The sequence below is a fragment of the Manis javanica genome, chromosome 11 (assembly GCF_040802235.1).
Source record: "Manis javanica isolate MJ-LG chromosome 11, MJ_LKY, whole genome shotgun sequence".
NCBI lineage: Eukaryota > Metazoa > Chordata > Mammalia > Pholidota > Manidae > Manis > Manis javanica.
In genome coordinates this window covers 11,264,944-11,289,870 of record NC_133166.1, presented here as the reverse complement: position 1 = coordinate 11,289,870, position 24,927 = coordinate 11,264,944, and the positions used below count along the sequence as shown (strand labels likewise).

The following is a 24,927-nucleotide window of genomic DNA, read 5'->3' as shown; positions in this document are numbered from 1 at the left end:
TAATATCTCAGTGATTGAAATAAGGATGAAGGCCTAAAGCAAAGGTACCACGAAGGCTGTTCACCCAACTTTTTTACACTGGCCTTAGGCCTAGCTGTAAGCAGATCTCCAAACTCTCCATGGCACCCCCCTCCCATCCCAGGAGGACATCAAACCTGGGACCAACGCCCTTCTAGTAAAAAATGTCTGTCTGCCTATCCTAATCCTGTGTGCATCTCTCCCTTCAAAGGAACTTCCAGGTATAGCAATTGCCACAGCAGGCAGTCGATCCACAGCAGGTGTTTAGGATGCCAGCCATATCTTACTGTTGGGTACATTTCTGTTTGAAAGTGATTAATACTCAGCTTTGCTGTACTGTAGTCACCAAAGTCATAGATGAGCACGATCGATGGCCATCACTATTGATAAAGTACCATTTTAGCTAAAAAGAACAAAGCCAAGCCAAGAGTACAGCACTGGGTACACATGGAACCTCCCAAGGGCTCCAGGAGCGTAGCTGCTTCTCAGACTACATGGTACGAGACATCTTACCCTCTTAAATCAGTATTTGCACAGGGCTTTTTCACAAAGAAAGTTTCTTTAATGCCTAATGAATGTAGCTTCCCAATAGTCCATAAGCTCTTACCATTGAAATTGTGTTTTATTTTGTGCTTAAAATCTTCCCATGACTTGCAGCTACCTAAATCCTTAGAGATCATGTGAGGTTCTTAACAAGGCGACCCTACCTTTGCTCCAGATCTGCCTCCCACCGTGCTCTGCCAGATAGACACTCTATGTCTTAGCCACGCAGAACTCCCTGTAGTTCCTAGGGGAAAAAAAAGATATGCCCTCTTTTTTCAAATGCCATGCCTCTGCAGGTACTGCTCTGTCAGCCCACCCTGTTTATCACTATGACATTCTTCAAGGCTTTTCTCAAGGTTATGACTCCGAGAACCCCTCCCTTTCCTATCCAGCAAACTTAGGCACTGCTTATTTTGTGACATCATGTTAAACTACAGACTGCAAATCTCCATGCCCCCACTGGAGTATGAGCTTCTTTAAGACAGGCACTACCATCTGCCTAGCATCTTCAAAAACCACATGGATGTAAGTAGGGGAGGAATTCCTACCCCACCCCATTCGTCTCCCAGGCATTTGCTCCTGGCAGCATTCCGGCTCCTGCTACAAACAATGGGGTCTCATTCATCTTTGTTTCCCTAGTATATGACACACAGTAGAACTCTGGGCACTCAATAAAAGTGTGTTGATGGAGTAAAAGAAATGATTGCTTCAGTGTTTCTTATGCCCACTTTTGCTTCCTTTTACTTAGAACCAATCAATTCTGATGAAAAATTGTCTCACAGGGAGTCATTTTACCACAGTCCCAGCAAAATGGTAGAAGACAAAATCATTTGATGGTGTGCTCCAAGTTCCAGAGAGCAAGAACTTTCAGTTCTAGGCAATAACATTTTGGGGGGATTTCTTTTGGCAGCAGTTACTAATTCATATTTAATGAACTTGCTCTGTGCTCCCATAACATTTTGCATCCACTTCTACTTTGGCACTTGATATCATGCTACATGGGTGCTTAGGACAGGCAAGAATCTGATCTCACTCATTTCTTTATCCTGGTACAAGGCATTCAATCACTGTGTGTTGAGTGGATGTTGTCCAGTAATCTGACACAGTAACAGCAAATCCACCCAAGCCCCAGACCTGGCTATCCGAAACCACAGGTGACAAGTCATTTTATAAAGAGGAGTCCTCACAAATATCTCAGTTTAATTCTTTAAAATACAATTTTTATTTTTATTTTGTACAGAAGCCTTTCTAAAATATGCATATTCCTTTCCTCAAGGAAATCACACTTAAAACAACTTAAACTACTTTGAATATTAACTATCTCTCTATAGCAGAATAATTGCTTCAGAGAGTTTATCCCACACAAAATGGTCTCAAAGTACAGTGCTTTTTTTCGTTTTGGGGGGAGGTTTTTTTGCATTTCATTTTTCTTTTCCTACCTTCTTTTACTATCAAGCTGTCAGATTTCACTCCTCAGAACCATGAATGTGTCTGCCAATAACAATTGTTGCTTACATTTAATAACTTCTATTTTTTGAATATTCACTGACAATGTGCTAAGCGCTTTATTGGCCTCATTATACTTCATCCTGACAAGTTCCTAAGAGAGAGTAGAATCGGCTCTCGCTCCTCAGAGTTCTTTTTCTGTTTGTCCTGACAGGCTCCTCAGGAGGGAAGTGGGATCACTGACTCTCAATATCTGGGCAGTAACTGAACGTGGCTGCGTTGTTGCTATCCCTTTTTCAGAAAGCCCCATGCCAGTGATGTCATTTCAGGCAGCTCCATTACAATGAGAGTGGATGCTTCACTGTTTACCGCCTTATTTTCTCAGTGTTTAAAATAACACATAATTGGGACTGCTAACATCTCTCAAAGAGCTCCATATGATTTCTCTATCAGATAAATACTTGGTGAGAAGGACTGGGAGCAGAATCAGAGAATAATTGATGGCTTTCAAACTGATGGGAAAGAATGTATATTTGTGCTGATTGCAAACTACAAGTAATGGGTAGGATTTTAGGAAAGCATGCTTTTATTCCATCTATAGGAGAATTCTCTAACAACTAACACTGTCTCATAATGGAAATAGTAAGCTGTATCTTTCAATCCTCTACTTTTAAAATAGCCTTGACATTCTAACCATAACAGCTACTGTCCCGGTAAAGTATTTCAGGCAAGTATGTGTTTCCATCTAATTCTTACCCAGATCTGTTCACTTACAAGCCCATACTTCTTTACTGGAAATGTATTCGCATCTTGCCACCCAGTCTCCTGATCTTCAACATCCCCCTGTAAACCTGAGGTTGATCCTGCCGGCCCTGAATGCTGTGCTTCAGACCGCCTCAGAAAATATGTGTGACCTGGTCCTTAGTCCACGAGCTGACACTGAGCTGACCTGCCCAGCCTTCTGCAATGGTAAAGAATGTCCAGATGAGACTGGATGAATATCTGATGGGAAGTTACACAAAACATCCTGCATTGAGTAAGTCCTTGGACTATCTGAACAATAAGACTCCTTAAAATTCTTAGGATTCCATGATATCTCAAGAACAGAAAGATTCAAGAGTACCAATTATAGAGTGAGAGAATTGAGCTTGAGTTCATAACCTTCTACTACATCCTAACAACATACAGCAAATAATAGAAACAACTTCACAGGATTTTTGAGAGAATTAAATGAGATTGTGTTTGGTAAACAGTTTAATAAGCTTAATAAATGTTAACTGCTCATTAACAATGTTAATGTTAGGCCAATGACAAGTATAATGGTACAAGTTGCAATCTCAAATTCATCACAAACACAGAAGAGAGAATTAAATGAAGGACTGCTCTTGATCTATATTGTTTTGTGATCTGTTTTCAGGAACACAATCTACTGTTTTAAGCAATATGCAGCGGAGTGTTTTAGAAAATGAACTGCCTAGGATTGAATCCCAGCTCTTCTACTTACTTTCTGTGTGACCTTGGGCGAATCATTTAAACTTTCTGTATCTTAGTTTATTCATCTGTAAGATGAGAGTAATAAGAATACCTATTTTATATGACTGTCATGAGACTTAAGTGATTTAATATATGTAATATATGTAAAATGCTTAGATAAAAATGCCTGGAATATAGTGCTACCTAAGTGCTAGATATTATTAAAATGTGTTATTATTTACATCAGTCAGGGTTCTCCAGAGAAACAGAACCAAGAGGAGAGAGAGACAGAGACAAAGAGAGATTACTAAGAGACCAGGAAATCTGAAATCCATAAGGCAAATCACCAGGCTGGAAAGTCAAACAGGTGGTGCTGCAGTCCTGAGACAGAATTCCCTTTCTGGGAAACATTGGGTTTTTGTTCTTAAGGCCTTCAACTAACTGCCTACTCACTTTATCAAGAATAACCTCCTTTACTTAAAGCCAACTGGATGATGATGGCAACCACATGTATAAAATACCTTCACAGCAACATCCAGATTAGCATTTGATTAAATAACTGGGTACTATAGCCTAGCCAAGATGATCCATTAAACTACCACCATGAACTACAAAGAACCTCATGAAGATTTTGTATTACACATTTCTTTAAGAAATTAGTTTAGCCAATGACTTGAGGTATTAATGGCTTTGGGTTTATGACTCACTCTTACAGACTTTGTACAAGAGAACTTAAGTTTTCCTGCTAGTATGATATCTGGCATTATATTAATTGATTCATTTTTCATCAGGTTGAGGGGGATGACCACAACAGACTTCAAAACAAGACAACTTTCTCTCCTTAAAAGTAACAAAGGGTTATTCATAAGTTAAGCCATAACCTTGGTATTTATTTTCAACTGCAGTGGCATATATACAAATACATCATATCTACTAAAGTAATAATAAAAAAATAACTGAAAATAGTAATATCTGTGAAAATTTCAGAAAATGTTTAATTTACAGTTCACTAATATGGATTTTCTAGTTCCCAAAACACCCTGGGACTACTATCTGATTCTGCTCTTTGACAGTGTTACAAGTTAATAATCTTTTATCTGACTTGTTTTGGACCACTCTCAATCTAAATTACTCTGCTCTATTTCTGTATGTATATATAGTCGGAAAATTACAGTCTTTTTAGATAAGACAGTAATATAATTTGTTTATTTAGCTGACGAACATTTACTGATCAGCTACTACAGGCAGGAATCTGCACTAATTCCAAGGGGATGTAATCCACGAATATGGGGCACAGTTCCTGACTCCACGGTATTGTAGGAGAATTCTAGCCTGCTCACAAACAACTGTAATACAGTGTGGAATGTGCTAAGTTACCTAAGGGAAAAAAAATGCTAAGTTGACTCAAGCAAGAAGAATATACTTCTTGATAAGAATATCAAGTCTTTTTGATAGGACTGCAACATAAAGCCCTTGGTAGCCAGGGTCTAAGGCAGGTATACTTCCTTAGATCTACCTTATATCAGGCTTTTAGAGTGTAGATATTTTGAAACTCTTTTCACTGTTATATTTTTATTATCAAGTTATTGATAGTTCCACTTGATAAACAAATCTCACTCCCTCACTGTCATATTTTCAGAGTTGGACTGACTCCATACAATGTAAGCTCCTTTCTCCATGGGAGCAAAACTATAAGAAGTGTGAAGCCTCTTCTATTTTTTTTAGCAGGATACTCTGCCTGTTGAGTAAGAATGATATTGCAAAATTGTATAATTGCAAAAATGGCAAAAAATGAATTTTTAAAAGAGAACAACTTATTAAAGTGGATAAAAATCAACCAAAATCAAGTCTGCAATAGGAAAGAGGATGGTCCTTGCAACCTGACCATTCTCTCCAAGAATGCTGATGACCCAGTAACATTTCTGACTCTGATAGTAACACGATCTGCAAATATGGTTCAGTGCACAGAGAAGAATGTGAAACTTCATGACATCATTTTAGCCCATAATTGTCCCATATTCTGCCACATAATAAGTATTTTAAAGAACAGAGTGAGCTGTGGGCCACCATGACTCATTTCTGTACATTTAACAAACTCCTTCAGAATGTGATCCAAAACTAGAAACTTTTTCCTTGACTGAACCAGGAGATTTTAAGACATGTTTCCCATACAACACATATGTATTTAGTAAAGCAGATTTTTCCCCAGCACCAAGGAAAATGCAGTCAGTCATCCACCCAATAAACATTTATTGAATACTTGCTGCCTAACAATCTTAGAGCCATATTATAGCTATATGAATATATATATTTCTTGCCATCAGGGTGCTCACAATCTAACAGGTGAAGCATTCGAACAACTAGTTCTAATACAATGCCATGAAACCTCTAACAGAGGCCTTGAGAGGCACACAGGAGAGCAGAGTCTGTCCTTAGGGGTAAATGAAATATTTGTTCTACTTGAGAGAGTTAGAAGAATGGTGATAGATAAGTAGGCCTCTAAAAATTAGGAAGGAAATTCACAGATCAAAACAAGGGGAAGACAGAATTTTCTTCACACAGAGAAAATACCAAGAACAAAACTTAAGTAAGGTTTAACATGCTAAGGTAAATGCTACATTAAGGCAATGGAACAAGAGTCAGTTTACAGTGAGGATCAGTAGATTTAAAACTGTTGGATTGTGGTGGCTGAGTTAAAAGAGAAAAGACTAGATTATGAAGATCAGTTAGAAAGCTGTTGCCAAATCTCTTAGTCAGAGTCTGCGAAAGCCTGAATTAGATCAGTGGCACTGGGAAAGGAGAGGAAGGTCGAACCTAAAGAAGTTTCAAAGTGATTAATATTAGTGGAATTTTACAGCTAAATATTTTTGTACCATTTCAATAATATATCCTTTGAGGTCCAGTATTTCTAGTAAGTATGAATGTGATCTATTTCATTACATTCAAATATTAGGGAGAGAACTAAAAAGCATTCTCACCATTTTGGATCATATTATTGGAAGGTTAGCTATAGTACTCCAAAGAAAAATATCACTGTGTAAGTTATTCATAGATAATTGTTAATATACAGCCTCAGCAAAGTAACCACTAGCTCTGTAAGTGACTCACAGGCTTCCTAGGTAATTAATTTTGCCATCAGGATTTCCTTTCTTTTACAAGGTAGTTTGTATTTTCTAAATTTAACATAATTTTCTTTTTTTATGAATCAAGTTACTACCCATGAGAAATGATACTTGAAAGAAAAATCCACTATTCATGCTCTCCAGAAGGGTAATCTATAACTCACCAGGTACCCAGTTGAGTATTTCCTAGTGTGACAGCCACTTAATTAGTCTCCCTTTATCATTTCTCCCTTCTCTGATCTCTCATGCATGGTGCTGCCAGATTAATCTTCAGCATGGCTGATAATGCCACTTCCTTGAATGAAAATTTGTTATGGTTAACAATAGCTTAAAGAACAAAGTCTAAGCTCTATAGTATTCAGTAGTATACTATAGTATTGTAATTAAAGCTCTCAATCACACAGCTTGAATTAACTAATCAGTCTTATCGCTTTCGGCTTTCCCTGCCTGCTAAAACTAACTACTCACTATGCATAAAGCCTTTCCCATCTTTCCCTTCGAAAGGATACAGGATGTTACACATGTTTATAAATCTCCATGACAGTACATTTTACTGTATGACTTTGATCAAATTAACTTTTTTGAGGCTTAGTTTCATCTTCTGCAAATTAGAAATAGTATCTACCTACTGCATCAAATCCTATTTAAAACAAGATGAGCAAACAATAATATACCTAGCTTGCTGAATTGCTACAGAGATTAGGAGATAATACACTAAAGGCACCCAGCCCAGACTTCATTTATAAATGCCAAGTTTTATTACTCTTCTGAGCTTTTGCTCATGCAGTTTCCTCTATGTGGAACACCTGCCTCTTCAACCTAAGTCTTAAGCATCACACAAAACTCAGGGCTAAAGTCACCTGCCCATGAAACCATCCATCCCCATATCCTTTGAAAATTAGCTTTTTTCTCATAATGTAACAGGAAAATTCCTGACTTGAAGTCAAATTCACAATTCTACCACTTTCTAACAATATGGCACTGGTCAAGCTGCTTATCCACAGCTTCCTCATTTCTAATATGGGGGTGACATCAATTCTTCCTAGCTCACTAAGCTATTATGATAGCAAAGATACGCAGTATTTTTTAACTATATAATAATCTACACTTATGATGCACTGTTACTCCTACTAAAATATAAGATCAAATAAAGAGCCTTGGTCTTCCCCATCTATATAACTGATATAAAGAAAGATATCAAGTGCAAGAAGGAGAAAATAACTAGTGGTCTGGGTCAGGAACTAGAATATTGGAAGAAAGATGGAATTGCGTGAAAGGGATGGGCAAGACAGCTGAGCAGATCTGAGGCTATGAAAGAGGACTGTATCCCTGAGGTTTGCTTTTACATACCAATCAATGTGTGCAAAGGCAGGTGGCAGCTTAAAAACTTAAAAACACTACTTAAAGATGAATACACACAGTTGATATTCTATAAGTGATAAGGGAAAGAAGGGGAAGGAGAGAGAAAGAAGAAGAGAAAGAGGGAGAAAAGGGAAAGGAAAACAAAGAGAAGACTAAAAGCTAATTTAGTGCATCTTGGCAGGCTGGTACAATAATAATCAACAAAAAAAAAAAAACAGTAGTCAAAGCTTAAGTCTGAGACCACTCATATCACCTTTAAGGTTCCCTTTCCCTAAGTGTGCCTCTTCTCTCTCCTCCACACCTCTCCCAACCCTCATTTATCATCATTTATTTCCTTCCACCATTACCCAAGTTCCCCACATCAAGTAATTACTCTTTCCACCCATTCCCTCAAACAAAAAAAGAAGAAGAAGAAAGAAAGAAACAATGTTCTTATTTAAATGTCAGTATGGAGCTCTACAAGGTCAATAAGAGCCTACTGACAGCAGAACTGTATTGCCCGACAGCTGGCACATACATTTTAACAGAGCTACTATTCATCTCTTTCTCTTCTTCAGGCCCACCAAAATATCCATGGAAAGAATTCCAATAGCAAGGGGCATATGTGAAGATATCCGTGCACTATATAGTAATAGATGACATTATATTAGATTCACATAATACTTTTGCTTTGTGAAATGCTTTCTCATCTGTCATTTGATCTGAATTCCCAGAGAGGAATGATGAAATAAGAAAATAAAATCCTACTTTTACCATACGTTTCAAAGAAATGCAGTTCTATATAATTCAGTTTTCAAAGCTTTCTTATACAAATCTTTCATTTGATTCTCCCTAACAAGTAGTTTTTTTCTCCATCTAGTGATAAAGTGAGACTCAGAAATGAGAAAGGACTTTCCACATGATTATTATTGATGTAGCTGCTATTTACTAGGTTCAAGAACTGTACTAAGCATTACATACCTCCCATAATTATCATTCTTCAAAACAATCCTATGAGGTAAATATTATTATTATGTTAACATTTTGAAGAGTAAAGAATTGAAGTTCAGAGAAGTTAAGTAATTTGGCCGTAGCCACACAAATAGCAAATGGCAAAACCAAAATTCAAACAAACAAAGCTCTCAGATGACTCTTGATTTTTCTGTTACGCCAAGCTGCCTCCCTGCTGGCCCCATGCTGTCACTGCAACACGGTTCAGTAATGGCTCAGAAATACAAAAATGCTTTCTTTCTGTTACCAAGTTAGGATTGCGGGTTTCAGCTCAGCGACTCAAGATCTATGGAAAACATAGACTAATAATATATATAAATGATTAAATCAGAATTGGGGAGGAGTCTATGTACACTTCTTTCACAGCAAAATCAAAGATAGTTAAGCAGCAAACTCACCATAACGGGGAGCTACAGATCAGTTAATAAGAGTGTTGCCAGCGAGGCGGAGAGTGACAATGTGTGTCTGTATGGAACAGTATAGAAGAGACAGATCGCTAATAGCTCGGGAAAAACACCTAAGAAATGAACAAACAAAATCAAACCTCAGATTACATGCTTATTTTAAAATGTTTTGAAACAAGGGATTTCTTCATTACATTCCTAAAATGAAGGCTGAGTGAATAACTGTCACCGTGTTTCAAAACATCAACAATTTGACACATAATAGCTCTATTATGACTCTGCTGCTTCCACGTTGTGATAGCAACAATATATTACAAGTAAAAACAGGTAACAACAGCACAAAGACCTTTTTGATTTACATTTTCCTAACATCTTATATAGATTAGAATTTAAATTAAGAAGTTTGAATTTTATCACATATATGTTAAGGAAATGAGAAAGAGATCTTCCTATAGACACTTGAAATGAAATTTCAAGAACTGGGAGGTGAAGCTTGTAATTAAAATGATCCCAGGCTGAATGTAAACAGGTAAACATTACTTTTTTTTCAAGACAAGGAAAATGTAAAACCTTGACCTCCAGGTCTTCAAAAACAACATACTATTAAAACTATGTCAAAGCTTTACTTTAGGGACTCATCTAATTTTGTTTTCAGGGAGGAATCAATCATTAGAAGGCACATTACAGGGACTTCACAAAATTCAAACAATGACCCCACTGTCCTTGCTAGCCACTTCAAAATTCACTTAATATAGCTACAATGAAGAAGAGTGTGGAAACTAATGACAAGTCAAGCCAATTCAGGAAATAAAATATTTCCCATTTCTAAAAACAGGAGATTTGTATGCCTTTCAAGATAGTCGGATCAAGTCATTCATGTGCTCAAATCCTCCAATGGCTTCCCATTCCTCTTGGAGTGAAATCTTTCCAATAGCCCATAAGGCTGTACATACTCTGGGCCTGTTACCTCTTGAAATGCACCTCTACTCTTCTTCCCTTAGTTCCCTCAGATGCAGTCAAGCAGGCATGCCCCATTATTCCCTGAATATACTAGGGACCCTGACTAGTCCCTCCACCTAGCATCATCTTCCCCAAGAAAATCTCATAGATAATTCACTTAACTCCCTCAAGTATTTGCTCAAGTATCTCTTGTCACTGAGGTCTACACTCAATTAAAATTGCTATCCACTGTAACCAGAACTCCTAACGACTTTCAATCAGATTTATTTTTTCCATAGTAATTATTTATTAATGTATTATATACTTTATTTAATTTTGATAATTATTCATTTTTTGTCCCCTCCACTACAATGTAAGTTCCATGAAGGCAGGAATTTTGTTTTGTTTGTTGCGATATACATACATATACACACACACACACACACACACACACACACACACACACACACACACACATACCTGACATAATATATACTCAATAAATTTTGGTAGAATAAATTAATGAAATGAATAATGGTATCCTCATTAAGAACTGAGGTTTGGTGAATCAGCCAGAAAAGGACAATTTTCTAAACTATAACTATGAAAAATGCAATCAGACAATGAGGAAAGATAGCTGGAATAATGAGATTTTTAGTTAGGGGTTTTAGGAAAAACATTGCTTTATAGCAGGAATCTTTCCTACTTGGCCACCCTCGGGCAATCTGAAGGGATTGTCATTATATCCTAAACCCTTCCTGTTGAATAAAACACCCACCCTCACCTCTCGGGACTCCCATGTCACCACTGTAGTCTTCTTCCTAGATTTAGACAAAGGAGTGAGAAGAGGAGCTGATGCTGGTCACTTCCCTCTTGAAATGCACCTTCTACTCTTGGATACAGGTAGGGGTGGGAGTGGGAGAGAGATGAAAAAGAGTTTTTCTCCATCCCTTGGGAAGTGATAATACAGCAAGTCCATGCTACCAAATAAGTGTTAGGGGGGCAACCAATCAGAACATAAACCTCATTCTAAAAGTCATTGTAATGGATAACTCTTGATCTAGCCAACCTCTCCTTTCCCCTTTTAATAACAGAATGTTCTTACAAAATTTGTGCCTAACAAATAACTTCTATTAATGGACACAGAAGGAGACTGAACCAAGCATAATCATATTAGAAGAAGACTTCTGGAGAAATACTGTCAAATGACCAGCTATGGAGTGTCAAGCCAGGATTATTTTATATAAGGAGATACATACTATCTTGGGTGTATTTCAGAATAAATTTTTCTTGTTTTTTTTTCTTTTTAAAACCAACCTTAGAAGAGATAATAAATCCGATAGAAAAAGCCAGAGGGGAAGCAATAGGGATCAATACATGTAAACATTTAGAACAGCATCTGTCACATCAGTAGCACTACATAGCTTTACAATTCTATAATAAGCAATCTTCTGTACAAATTTATGCTCAATAAGAAAATAGCTAAAAGGAAATATGTCAAAATGTCACGAGTGGTTACCTCAGGGTGAAGAATTACAGGACTGACCTTTGGTCTTCCTTCTTTCCCTACCTACTTTAATGTATTCTACACTCTAATCAAACAGAACTAGTTGTAATCTACCACATACACCCCATGATTTACCAGTTCTCTGAGTTAACTCAGGCTATTCTCTCTGTCTGGAATGTCCTTTTTGCCTATTTCTACACACTCTACCCATCCTTTCAGACATCTTTCAAGGCAATAGTAATAGCAGATAACAATTACTGACTGTCTACTATGTGTTGGGCACTATATTAAGCATGTTATATAGATAATCTTGTTTCATGAGTAAAAGCCTTTTGAAGTAGGTACAATTTTTGTCCCTGCCTTATTGATTAGGAACCTACAGTTTCAAATGCTGGAATGACTTATTTAAGGTCATACAGTTCACTAGTGGTAGAAGTGAGATACATACACTCAGATTTGTTTGACTATGAAATCAGTGCTTTAGTCACCATTGCCATGGATTCTTCCTTAAAAGTCTAGACTCTCAACTGGAAAACAAGCTCCCTGAGGTTAGGGTCAATGGAAAATTTTTTTTTTAATTTTAATGTCTCCCAGTGAATGTACCCAGTACAGAGCCTAATCAAATGCAGTAGCTTATGCAATAAATATTTAAATGAAAAAATTAATGGATAAGTGAGTCACTCCATCAACTGTCACTTGGATATGTATTTATTCTAAAAATAAAGCTCTTATGGAAGATTCAGATGATCCTACCTGAAAAGGTAGAGCTAAATTTAGTGTATCTCTTCTTAGGAAAACAGCTGTTAGCCAAAATAACATAACTAAAGTTCTCAACAAATGATTGATAAAATGAGTGAATTTTCTAGGTGCTGAAGAAAAGGCAATAAAGTAGACAAAAATCCTTGCCCACATGAAGCTTACTTCTCACTGAGGGAAAATACACATTTAATTATTGTGAGAATCCCATTTTAGGGGAAGAAAATGAGATATAGAGAGGTTAAGTAATTTCTGCAAAGTCACATAGCCAGTAAGTACTGGAGCCTGGATTTGGACCTGAATGCTCTGGCTGTAGAATGCTTACTCCTAACTAGGCCATGTCCCTCTTATAGATGATAAGTGCTATGAACAAAAACAAAGCAAAGAATGGAAACCACGAGTGCTGGGCAGGTGAGAAGGGTATTTTAAATAGAATGGGGAAGGAATCACAGAGAAGGTGATATAAGACTTTATAGAGCTGACTCCCCACCCCATACAGAAATCTGGAAGAAAAGCATTACAAGGTAAAGACAAAACAAGTATAAATATTTAAGGCTCTATGTATTTGAGAAACAGTAAGCAGGCTCGGGAAGCTGGACAAGAGTGAGTAGAGCAGGAGGATTTAGATGAGAGAGGACACTGGGGCCACAACCTGTAGGGCTCCATAGGCCACTGTAATGAATTTAGCTTTTACTCTGAGTAGGAAGATACTGGATGGCTTTAACAAAAGAATGACACAATAAGTCTTATGTTCCACCAGAAATGCTAACAACCTTAGCTCTGTAAATTTCGAGAGGTTTCTAGGTTCCATGTACACTGAAAAGTGGGCAGTGGACAATCAGTCACTTAAAATTATATTAAATATGATGCAGGATCACAGTACCTGCCACAAAATTCCAATCTCATTTTTCCATTGCTTCTGACTTATTTTACAGCAAAAAACCGAAAGTAGAGAAACACTACCACAGAGTCAAAAATATCAAAAAACTACTGAGTTGGATGGAGAGGGAAGATACTAAGCATTTTTCACAAGAATCTTTATTATTATTATTAAGGTGTTGTTAATATACAATCTTGTGATGGGTTCAAATGTACATCACAATGATTCAACAGCTCCCATAATCAACTTTTACTGTGATTGCCAATTATTGTGCCCTTTTATCCCCCTCCCCCTTCCACCCTGCACCCATCCCAACTCCTCTCCCATGGTAACCACTAGTCACTTCTCAGTGTCTATGAATCTACTGTTGTTTTGTTCCTCTGCTTTACTTTGTTTTTATATTCCACAAATAAGAGAAATCATATGGTATTTGTCTTTCTCCACCTGGCTTATTTCACTGAGCATAATACCCTCTAGATCCATCCATGTTGTTGCAAATGGAAGGATTTCTTGTCTTTTTATGGCTGAATAATATTCCATTATATACATATGAATCACTTTTTCTGTATTGATAAATCCATTGATGGATACACAGATTGCTTCCATACCTTGCCTACTGCAAATAGTGCGGTGATAGACATAGGGGTGGATATATCTTTTCAAATCAGGGATTTTATTTTCTTCTGGTAAATTCCTAGGAGTGGAATTACGGAGTCAAATGGCATTTGTATTTTTAGTTTTTTAAGGAGCCTCCATATATTTCTCACCAACAGTGTAGGAGAGTTCCCCTTTCTCCACATCCTCACCAACATTTGTTGTTCCTAGTCTTTTCTATGTTGGCCATCCGAACTGGTGTGAGGTGATATCTCATTGTGGTTTTAATTTGCATTTCTCTGATGATTAGCAATGTGGAGCATCTTTTCATGTGCCTGTTGGCCATCAGAATTTCTTCTTTGGAGAATTGTCTGTTCAGATCCTTTGCCCATTTTTTAATTGGATTATTTGTTTTTTGTTTGTTAAGGTGCCTGAGCTCTTTATATATTTTGGATGTCAACCCTTTATCGGATCTGTCATTGATGAATATATTCTCCCATACTCTAGGGTGCCTTTTTGTTCTGATGATGGTGTCCTTTGCTGTATAGAAGCTTTTCAGTTTGATGTAGTCCCACTTGTTCATTTTTGCTTTTGTTTCTCTTGCCCGAGATGTGCTCAGGGAAAAATTGCTCATGTTTATATTTAAGAGATTTTTCCTGATGTTTTCCTTTAAGAGTTTTATGGTTTCATGATTTACATTCAGATCTTTGATCCATTTTGAGTTTACTTTTGTGTATGGAGTTAGACAGTAATCCAATTTCATTCTCTTACATGCAGCTGTCCAGTTTTGCCAACACCAGCTGTTGAAGAGGCTGTCATTTCCCCCACTGTATATCCATGTTTTTTTTAATCATATATTAGTTGGCATATATGTGTGGGTTTATATCTTGACTCTCTATTCTATTCCACTGATCTATGGGTCTTTTCTTGTGCCAGTACCAAATTGTTTGATTACTGTGGTTTTGTACTAGAGCTTGAAGTCGGGTAATGTAATTCCCCCAGCTTTATTCTGTCTTCTCAGGATTGCTTTGGCTATTTGGGTCATTTGTGGTTCCATATGAAGTTTAGAATTATTTGTTCTAGTTCATTGAAGAATGCTGTTGGTATTTTGATAGGGATTGCATTAAATCTGCATATTACTTTAGGCAGGATGTACATTTTGACAATATTAATTCTTCCTATCCATGAGCATGGGATGTATTTCCATTTATTGGTGTCCAATTTCTCTCATGAGTATTTTGTAGTTTTCATGGTATAGGCCTTTCATCTCCTTGGTTAGGTTTATTCCTAGGTAGTTTATTCTTTTTGATGTAATTGTAAATGGAACTTTTTTCCTGATTTTTCTTCCTAATTTGTTCTTAGTATATAGGAATGCAACAGTTTTCTGTCTATTAATTTTATATTCTGCAACTTTGCTGAATTCAGTTATTATTTCTACTAGTTTTTTGGTGGGTTGCATGTATAATATCATGACATCTGCAAATAGTGACAATTAAACTTCTTCCTTAATAATCAGGATGCCTTTTATCTGTGTTGTCTGATTGCCATGGCTAGGACCTCCAGTACTATGTTAAATAAAAGTGGTGAGATTGGGCATCCTTATCCTGTTCCCCTTGTTAGTGCAAAATCTTTCAGCTTTTTGCTATTAAGTACAATGTTGGCTATGCATTTGTTATATGTGATCTTTATTATGTTGAGGTAAATATCTTCTATACCCATCTTACAGAGAGTTTTTAGTCATGAATGGATGTTGAACTTTGTCAAATGCTTCTTCAGTACCTATTGAGAGGATTGTGTGGTTTTTACCCTTTTTGTTAATGTTGTATATGATATTGATTGATTTACAAATATTGTACCATCCTTGCATCCCTGGAATAAATTCCAACATTTCACAAAGTACAAACTAAGATAAATAAGTACTAGAATGTAAATGTAATGTACAGCATGATGACTATAGTTAACAGTGCTGGATAGTACATTTGAACATTGTTAATAGTGAACCCTAAGAGTCCTCATCACAAGGCAAAAAGACTTCTAGGAGCTGTATGAGATGATGGGTGTTGACTAAACTTGCTGTGGTAATCACTTCACAGTATATGTACGTTGATTCAGTAAGTCATGCAGTTTAAACTTACACAGTGCTGTACATCATTATATCTCAATAAAACTGGGGGGAAAATATTTTGGAGATTTTTTTTCCTGTTCTAGAACCTCATTAAAGGATTTCTATTGACTATTCTCTTTTCCTCACAGCAAATTTTTCCATAGCAAACCAGACATTAAAATTCAAGTTGAAGGATATCTGCTTCTAACAAAGCAGCCAATTACTCTGCAACTGTTGCAGAAAGACAGAGTGACTTACTACTAATGGGTACTCTTGCATATTCTTTTTGCCCTAACCTTCCTACATGTGAGTTGCTGTTTTAGAGGCCTCCAGAACTTCCAGGAGGCATAAGAACACAAATCACATGCTTGTTTTTAAATTCAAAAGCTATAGACCAGCTGCAAGACTGGAAAGATTTAAAAGAATATTCAGTCAAATGGAATATGTTTCTGCCCAATTACACATACACACTCAACCTTCCTCTGACCAAAAAAGTCATGTTAAAGAACAAGAGAAAAAGGCAGCTTTAATGAGAATCACTTCAACTTACATCCTTCTCCCAGCCTTAAGCCTGATGTTCCCTGGCACCAATAGGACATGGAAAAATAAGCAGAAGCAGTAATTTAAAAAATATCCAGACAGAAAATCCTCAGCAGCCTCACAAGATCCCAGTATGCCCCAAGAAAAGAAGGAAGCAGCCAGATATACATTCTGCTGCTAGTTTTTACCTATGGAGCCATGAAATACACAGATGGAGATTTAAAAATAATAATAAAGTGGAGAAGATTGTGGTAGAAATGAGGAGGAGCAGACAGTAGAGTAGACCTTATAGCTAGAGACCAGGTGGAAACATGCATCTCAGCTGCAAATTCCAATACAAAGGAGTGATGCCTCCTGAAGATTAGAAAGGAAATGTCCAATAGGAATTCTTTCATTGTGGATGCTGACTGAGACCATGATGCTTCCCTCATGTCTCCTGCACCAACATCATTCAATTCACCACTAGTCACTGAGGCAGCGTCCTCAACACCACAACATAGAATATGACATCATGTGTCTGCCCTCACTGAGATGCTGTGGCAGAATATATGCACCAGGGAATTGGTGAAGGGCAAGTGGGGAAGTGATTAAGTGTAAAGCAGAAATGCTTTGAGAAAACCCAGAATTGACTAAGATTATGTTTTCCACCTCTCAGCAGATTCAAGGCTTAACACTAAGATCATGTTGACTTACAGAAAATAAAGTTTTAAAATCTATGCACTATCATAGTTCTTCAACTTTATAGTTAAGATTCCTCTGTGCCAGGCACTATGATAAACACTGAGTGTATAAGCCCTGCCTTCTATGGGGGTGGCAGTCTCCTCCACGGCATTAAAATATCACTAACATCTTTCAGCTAGGATCCATTATATGCCTACATGTCTTTAAAATACCTGACCCAAAGGTTATTGGCTCTGAAATTTTCATTTTTTATGCTTCCAGGCTTTGCTTCCACATTGTCAAAATACTGCAAGAGATTACCTTGACTCTACTAAAAAAAAAAAAAAAGGAAAGAACTAAATTAAATTCTCAATGCATAAAATAATTATTTCAACCACTAATCTTGACTTTTGCCTCATATTAGTGGGCTGCAGTTGTCGTAAGATACTTCCTTTAGCATTTTTCTGCATTATCAAAGATTTTTAAAGGCTATGGATGTCTTAATAAAACCTTTTTTAAAGTTAATGTGCTAGTACATATATAACCCACTGAAAAGTAATACCCCAGTGGTATTCCATTGCCTTAGGTGTCTGAAACTTCTGTCTCCAGAGTCAATGTACCAGTCACTCCTTCGAAGTATATTATCTATGGCTTCCTTTGCCAGCTTTGATCAACTAAAGCACACCATTTTCTTCTCAATTCTAGCCTCCTTTCCTCAGAGATCCACCTAAGAGAACAGAAGAAGAAAAGTATAATGGGATAGACAAGAGCCCTATGGCCAGACTGAAGTGGGAACCAGAGGATGCTTAAAGGGACTTTTGTTCTGGTTCAACATATAGTTCTTGAGCCTAAATGTGACAAACACTCACAGGTGCTGAGGAATCAGACATAAGGGAGATATATTTTATGACTGCTACCCTTAAAGAGTTTATTTGTCCTTCTTGGCTGCTTTAAATAAACTCAGCTTGTACTCAAAGGAGTAGACACAAGGTGAGAATTAAAAACCATAATGAGCATTTGCCCTACATCATCAGAATCTGCATAGAATGTTGTCCCTTAGTTTTTCTGGATAAGAACTTCATTTTGGCTCCATTTCTCAATTACTGTTCTCACTTAGACCATTTTAGCAACAATTTAATTTGCTCTTACTTCCTGAACTTTGACCCTAGATAGCTGACCCCCCACAGTTATCCTCAGCTCTCCTGACCCACTGCACTGAGGACTCAAACAAGAGATATTTATGCCTTGTGCCCACCTCCATCTTCAGTGAGACAGACCAGCCAGACCTGTTTCCGCCTCCCCTAGCTCATGAGGAAGGAGCAATCATACTTACTGCAGAAGCACACTGATTAGAGTTAGTGTGTGCTCACGTTCCGCTGTTTTGGATGTACCTGGCCCATATACAAATCACAATGGGCTGAGGACATCCTAGCAACAGACTTTAAGATACATAGAATAGAGGTAAAAAAAAAAAATAAAAGGCCTAAAACTGCATGTGCAAAAACCCACATTACGTCTACTCTGTTTTGCCTATCCTGGTTTTGACATTGAAAAAATAAGTAAGTTTAATATTCATGTGGATTTCTTTTCTCATCAGTCATCCTTATACTGTTAACACATGTTCAAAACCAATTAAAAGATTAAAGTCCTGATTTATAGGATTCAATCAGTTTTGTAGATAGCTACTGAGTAAATAGCCTTAATTTTTTTCCTTATTTTTTTATTTTTTATTTATTTATTTTTTTGGTATTATTAATATACAATTACATGAGCAACACTGTGGTTACTAGATTCCCCCCATTATCAAGTCCCCACCACATACCCCATTACAGTCACAAGATGCTATAGAGTCACTACTTGTCTTCTCTGTGCTATACTGCCTTCCCCGTGCCCCACTACATTGTGTGTGCTAATCGAAATGCTCCTTATTCCCCTTATCCCTCCCTTCCCACTCTTCCTCTCCACTTTTTTTTTCTTTTTTAAATGAGTTATCTAGCTGGTAAAATTGTTGAAAGAATATTAATTATAAACCAAAGGTATTAAATGTGTATATAAATTGATGTGAAATCTTCATCCCTAAGAAAACCTACAGCATGGTTGTGAGAATTCAATCATTTGAATACACAAAAAGCCCATACAAATGAACAACATTGATATCCACAAAAGAAAAATGAAGAGGATATGAATGAATTCAGAGAAGAAAAGATTAAAATAGCCAACAAACATATGGAACAAGGCTAAAATTAACTAATAGTCTGGGAACTGGAAACAAGTTACAACCAAAGTATCACTAAGCCTATTAATTGCAAAAATTAAGAAAGCAACACCCATTCCTGGGATGGAAGCAGGTAAAATTGTACCAGTGTGCATAATCAGTAGAAATGTGAAAAATGAAATCAGTCTGGCAGCATTTATTTAAATTAAAAGTATGCATGCCCTTGGAGCCAATAATGCCACCCCTGAGAATGTATCCTATGAATGAAAGCACCAAAAAGTTCATTTGTACATGCAATCATCAGATCATAGCATTCCTCAGAGAGGCAGAAAACTGGAAACAGAAAATTCCATCAAGAAAGGAATGATTGGATAAATTATGATACACCCATACTGTAAAATAATGCACCCATTGGAAGAAAGAATTAAAGCTATACCAGACAACTTGGCAAAACATTCATATAATATGAACTTTTTTTGAGAAGTATTTACTTCCCAAAATTCTGTATGTGTATATGGGTGCATGCGCCAGGATGGATGTGGATAGGGAGATATACATGTACTCTGTACCTGGGTTTAATTTATATATGAATACATATTATATGAGTACAGAAGGATTAAACATGTTTAGTTGTTAAGATGAGTTACTGTGTATGTGAGTAGGGCCAAAATAGCATAAGCAGAAAATGAATGAAAGGGGAGACATGCAAAAATGGAAATGTTAAAAGAAAACTGCATTTAGAATAAAAAGTATATATTTGATCATTTATGTAAAAATAGGTATATGCATGGGATTTTGTATATAGAAATTGATTAAATGATTTTTGAAAATTCAAAAGGAACAAATAACAAAGGAATAAGAGCATAGGAAAAATTATAGAAAAACAGCTATCTAATCCTGGAATGTGGAAGGCCAAAGCAAAGAAAAAAAAATAAAAGAAACAAAGACAGTAGATTTTACAAAGAAAAGTTTTAAATATCAAAGAGCTCTATAAACAAAATAAATAGTAATCAGCAAACTAGAAAAATTAAAACAATTATAACAGTAGGATAGCATATTTCATAAATAAAATGATCTTGCAAAACAGTAAGAATTTTAGCACTGCTTAGAAAAATGGACAAAGAGCTTGAAAGTATCACAAAAGAAATATAAATAGCCAATAATCTAAGAAAAAAACAGTTTAATTTCAATAATGAGTAAATAATTAAAATCTAAAGCATTAAGTAACAAATGTTATCCATTAATTTGACAAAATATTTTAAATAATTAATGCTACTAAAGGTATAAGTAATCAAGCCTTCTCGATTACTGCTGGTAGCATCCTCCTGCAGATCACTTTGACAATTTGTCAGTATTGCCTTAGACTCAGTAGTTTCATTTATAAAATCAACCATTATGAAATAACAGAGAAGACACAATGGTTTATATACCTAGATGCCCATTTTAGTATTGATCTTAGCAGGCAAATGGAGATAGTTTAAATATTGAATGAAAAGCTGTGTAAATGAACTCCAAATGATGGAATATTATATAGCCATTAAAATATTTTCAAAAAATATTTAATGATATGTTAATACTATTAGAATAGTATTAAATTTACAAGTCATAAAAACACCTTACAAGCTGTTGTTGTAATTTTATATACATATATTTATACAAAAAAAGACCAAAACAGTCAAGATAATTTCTTCTAGGTATTAAAACTGTGATTTTTTAATGCTTCTAAGTATTTTATGAACCTCACATAGTCGGTATCTATTAATTAATACATTATTGTCACTGTGAAGTTTTTCTTCAAGTAACTAAGAGGTCACTACTCACTTTCCAAATCGATTTTGAGCAGGACAAAAAGTATATCATAGGCTTCAATCTTAACAATCCATGACTCAGCAAAGTGCCATTGATTAGCACTAGGAGTCTATGTAACTTCCATGTCAGCTGTACAACCCTGGTCTTAACGTGTGTGTGTGTGTGTGTGTGTGTGTGTGTGTGTGTGTACTACTACCGGCCTTCAGTCTTAATTATCACTTATTGACCTGTCCTGCTTCCATATTAACCTTCAGCTATGAACCTGAGACATGCATAAATTGCTTTGCTCTTTGGTAACTGTTAATTCTAACAGAAGTCTCAAAACTTCTTGATCCCATAATCTTACCTGTAAAAACTATTTGCACATACAACTCTAATAGCTTTATTTTATTTTTAAATGTATATGTATTATTGTTAATATACTAATATAATATGAACCAATGTTTATAAAGTTAGTAAAATTAAAGTCGCCCAAATATAAAAAGTTATAAAGAATTTGATAAAAAGAAATATAAATTGGAGTTCTATCATTTTGTTCCCACACCCCAATGGACGATTTCATTCATTCATACCCTAAGATGTATTACCCTGCTATGAAGATCACAGTCATAGTCTATACTCTCCAATCCCATTATCCATCTCCTTCCCCCATTGCAGCTGAAGCCATGTTCTGAAATTTCAGGATGCCTTAGAGGTGAGTTGACTCAAACTATGACAATATCCTTAACAGAAGTTACCTGTATAATGTGAAGAACTTACTTGTATAATGTGAAGAATCAGGTCCTTTCCATGCCCTATTTTATCTTTTGGCAAAATCTGGATTGTATACAGTATGGTGTAACTTCATTTCTATTATAGTTGTTGCCATTTGTTGACAATGATTACTATTAATACCACTATTACTTTATTGGCATAAGTAAAGTTATAATATAATGTTCTTTCAGAAGTTTCAAAAGCATACCTCTGCATACTTTTGAAGGTCATTATGGCATGGAGCAAGAAGGGATGTCTTCTCCCATTTCTGTGCAACTTGATTAGCTTCTTCTATCTTCTGCTCACAACTTTTTTGAGAGTTTAGCAATGTCACCTCATAAAATTCTTGAATATCTATGAAGAAAATATAAGGGAAGAATCAATATATCATGTATTATCTCATAAAAATCTTCTGCATGTATGTGTGTATGTGTATATGGAAAATTTTGCTTATTAAAAGAACTGCATAAACATATATCCCAAAGAAAAATAACAAAAGTAGAGGAAATTCTGAATTTGCATTTTTACCTACATGAGAATTCTTAGAGCAGCTCTATTCATAATTGCAAAAACTAGAAGCAACCAAGATATCCTTCAATTGGTGAATGGATAAACAACTATAGTAAATACATCTAGTGGAATATATTCAGCAATAAGAAGGAATGAGATACCAAAGCATGTAAAAACATAGGTGAATCTTAAATGCATATTGCTAGATTAAAAATCCAGTCTGGAAAGGCTAATTATTATGTGACTCCAATTATACTATATTTTGAAAGAAGCAAAACTCAAGACAGTAAAATGATCAGTGATTGCTAGAGATTCTGGGAAAGGAGAGGATTAAATAGGTAAAGGACAGGGTGAAGAAAATATTCTGTAATGGTGCTATAATAGTGGTCAGCTAACATGAAGCATTTGTCAAAACTCAGAATTTTACAGCACAAAGAGTAAACCTTCAAGTACATTAAATTTTAAAAATCATTTAGATCAGGGAATTCCCAAGATGAAATGCAGACTGTGATAAAATAACCTAACTGTATTACAAATGTAAGAGGCAATCTCACTGAAGGCAATACAAGAAAAAGGTGATGTCCTGAAAATGAGTAGAAACTGTAAAACCAAAGACAAAGAAACTATACAACAGCATCCTACTCTACACTCTAGCTGGTAGGTAAATTTGTTTCCCATAGGGTACAAGTTAACAATTTTGAAACCATTGTACATATTTACCAGAATTAAACAAGTAAACAGGTGGTGAATGGTGGGAGTCAGGTTTCTCACTGTTGGAGCTGGAGCTTACAAACAAGTAAGTGGGGCGAGGGGAAGAAGGGTACTAGTATGATCCATGTGATTTGGGGTTAGGTTTGGAGACATCAGTATGAATTCCTGTTTGGCTTAACACAGATACAAATGAATACATAAATATTTACAGATATGTACATACATGGATTAGTATATACACATATATTTCCTTACTCTGTATGCTGAAAGAGCATAGAAGTAATGAAACAAACCCCAGTGAGAATGAGCACAAGTAAAACCCAGACTTTGGCCTCTATATGGCATTCTCCACCAAATGGTAAAGGGGAATGAATAAACACTGCGGCACTAGATGAGAATTAGTGGGGAGGAAGGAAGGAGGTAATGTGAAGAGGTGGAAAGGGGAGAGGGAGGAAGGAGGAGAGAGAGAGAATGGGGAAGGGAGAAAGTAAGGGAGGGAGGGAGGGAAGAAGGGAAAAACATGAATAGAAATAAATATGTGGGATTAAAGATGGCGGCATGAGAGGAGAGACAGAGGTTTCCTCCTAAAACTGGATACAGTTAGAAAATTTAATTGGTGCAACTAATCCTGAGAGAGCAACAGGAAAGAGGACGGCGTCAGACTGCACACACCTGGAGAAAAGAGCAGACCTCAGAGAACTGGGTAATGTACCAGAGCTGTGGATCAATGGGACCCGAGCCCCTCCCCCACCCCAGCTCACTGGCAGGAGGAAGACAAAAGGAGCAGGGAGGGAGTGGAAGGCCTGGGACTGCTGAATACCTAGCTCCAGAGATCTGCACTGGGGGCACAAACCTACATTTCATGGTGCTTTCATGAGACTCACATGACTACCAGGTTGGAAAGTTAAAACAGGCACAGTTCCTGGGGAGACTGGGATTCCAGCTGCTTGTGGAAAGCAGGGCTCCATATATGGCTGCTCTGGGACAAACACTTATACATGTGTGCATGGCCCATTGGCTCAGGCAGTGGAGACAGGCACAGGAGGCAGGAGGCGGGGAATAGCTCTTTCCTACCCCCAGTACCACTCCCCTGCGACCCGTGACATTGCTTCAGGGGCTCAGCAGCTCCAAAATAGAGCTTCTGGACACTAGAGGGCGCCATATACAAACATGAAATGCAAAAGGAACCTTGTCCAGAGTAAAATTGTTAATACAACTCCAGAGAAAGATTTAAATGATATGGACCTCGTGACTCTTCCTGAAAGGGAGTTCAAAACAAAAATCAGCAACATCCTAATGGAGGTACGGAAAGACATGCAAGAACTCAGGAATGAATTCAGGTCAGAGATCCAGTCGTTAAAGAACACGATGGAGGGTATTAAAAGCAGGTTGGATACAGTAGAGGAGACAATAAATGAAATAGAAACTAGAGAAGAGGAATACAAAGAAGCTGAGGCACAGAGAGAAAAAAGGATCTCTAAAAATGAAAGAATATTGAGAGAACTGTCTGACCAAGACTAAGTGGAGCAATATTCGCATTATAGGGATACCAGAAGAAGAAGAGAGAGAGAAAGGGATAGAAAGTGTCTTT

General features: G+C 36.7%; 1 protein-coding gene across 4 annotated transcripts in view; it reads right to left on the bottom strand.

The window, feature by feature from the left end:
* The window catches only part of DLG2 (discs large MAGUK scaffold protein 2), a 1,871,010-nt gene that overhangs the window by 1,563,131 nt on the left and 282,952 nt on the right, over positions 1–24,927 (bottom strand). For all 4 annotated transcript variants that reach the window (XM_073215942.1, XM_037010570.2, XM_037010571.2 and 1 more), the window contains exon 3: positions 22,324–22,469. In XM_073215942.1, coding sequence (XP_073072043.1) covers positions 22,324–22,469 — 146 coding nt within the window. The remainder of the gene's footprint in view (positions 1–22,323; positions 22,470–24,927) is intronic.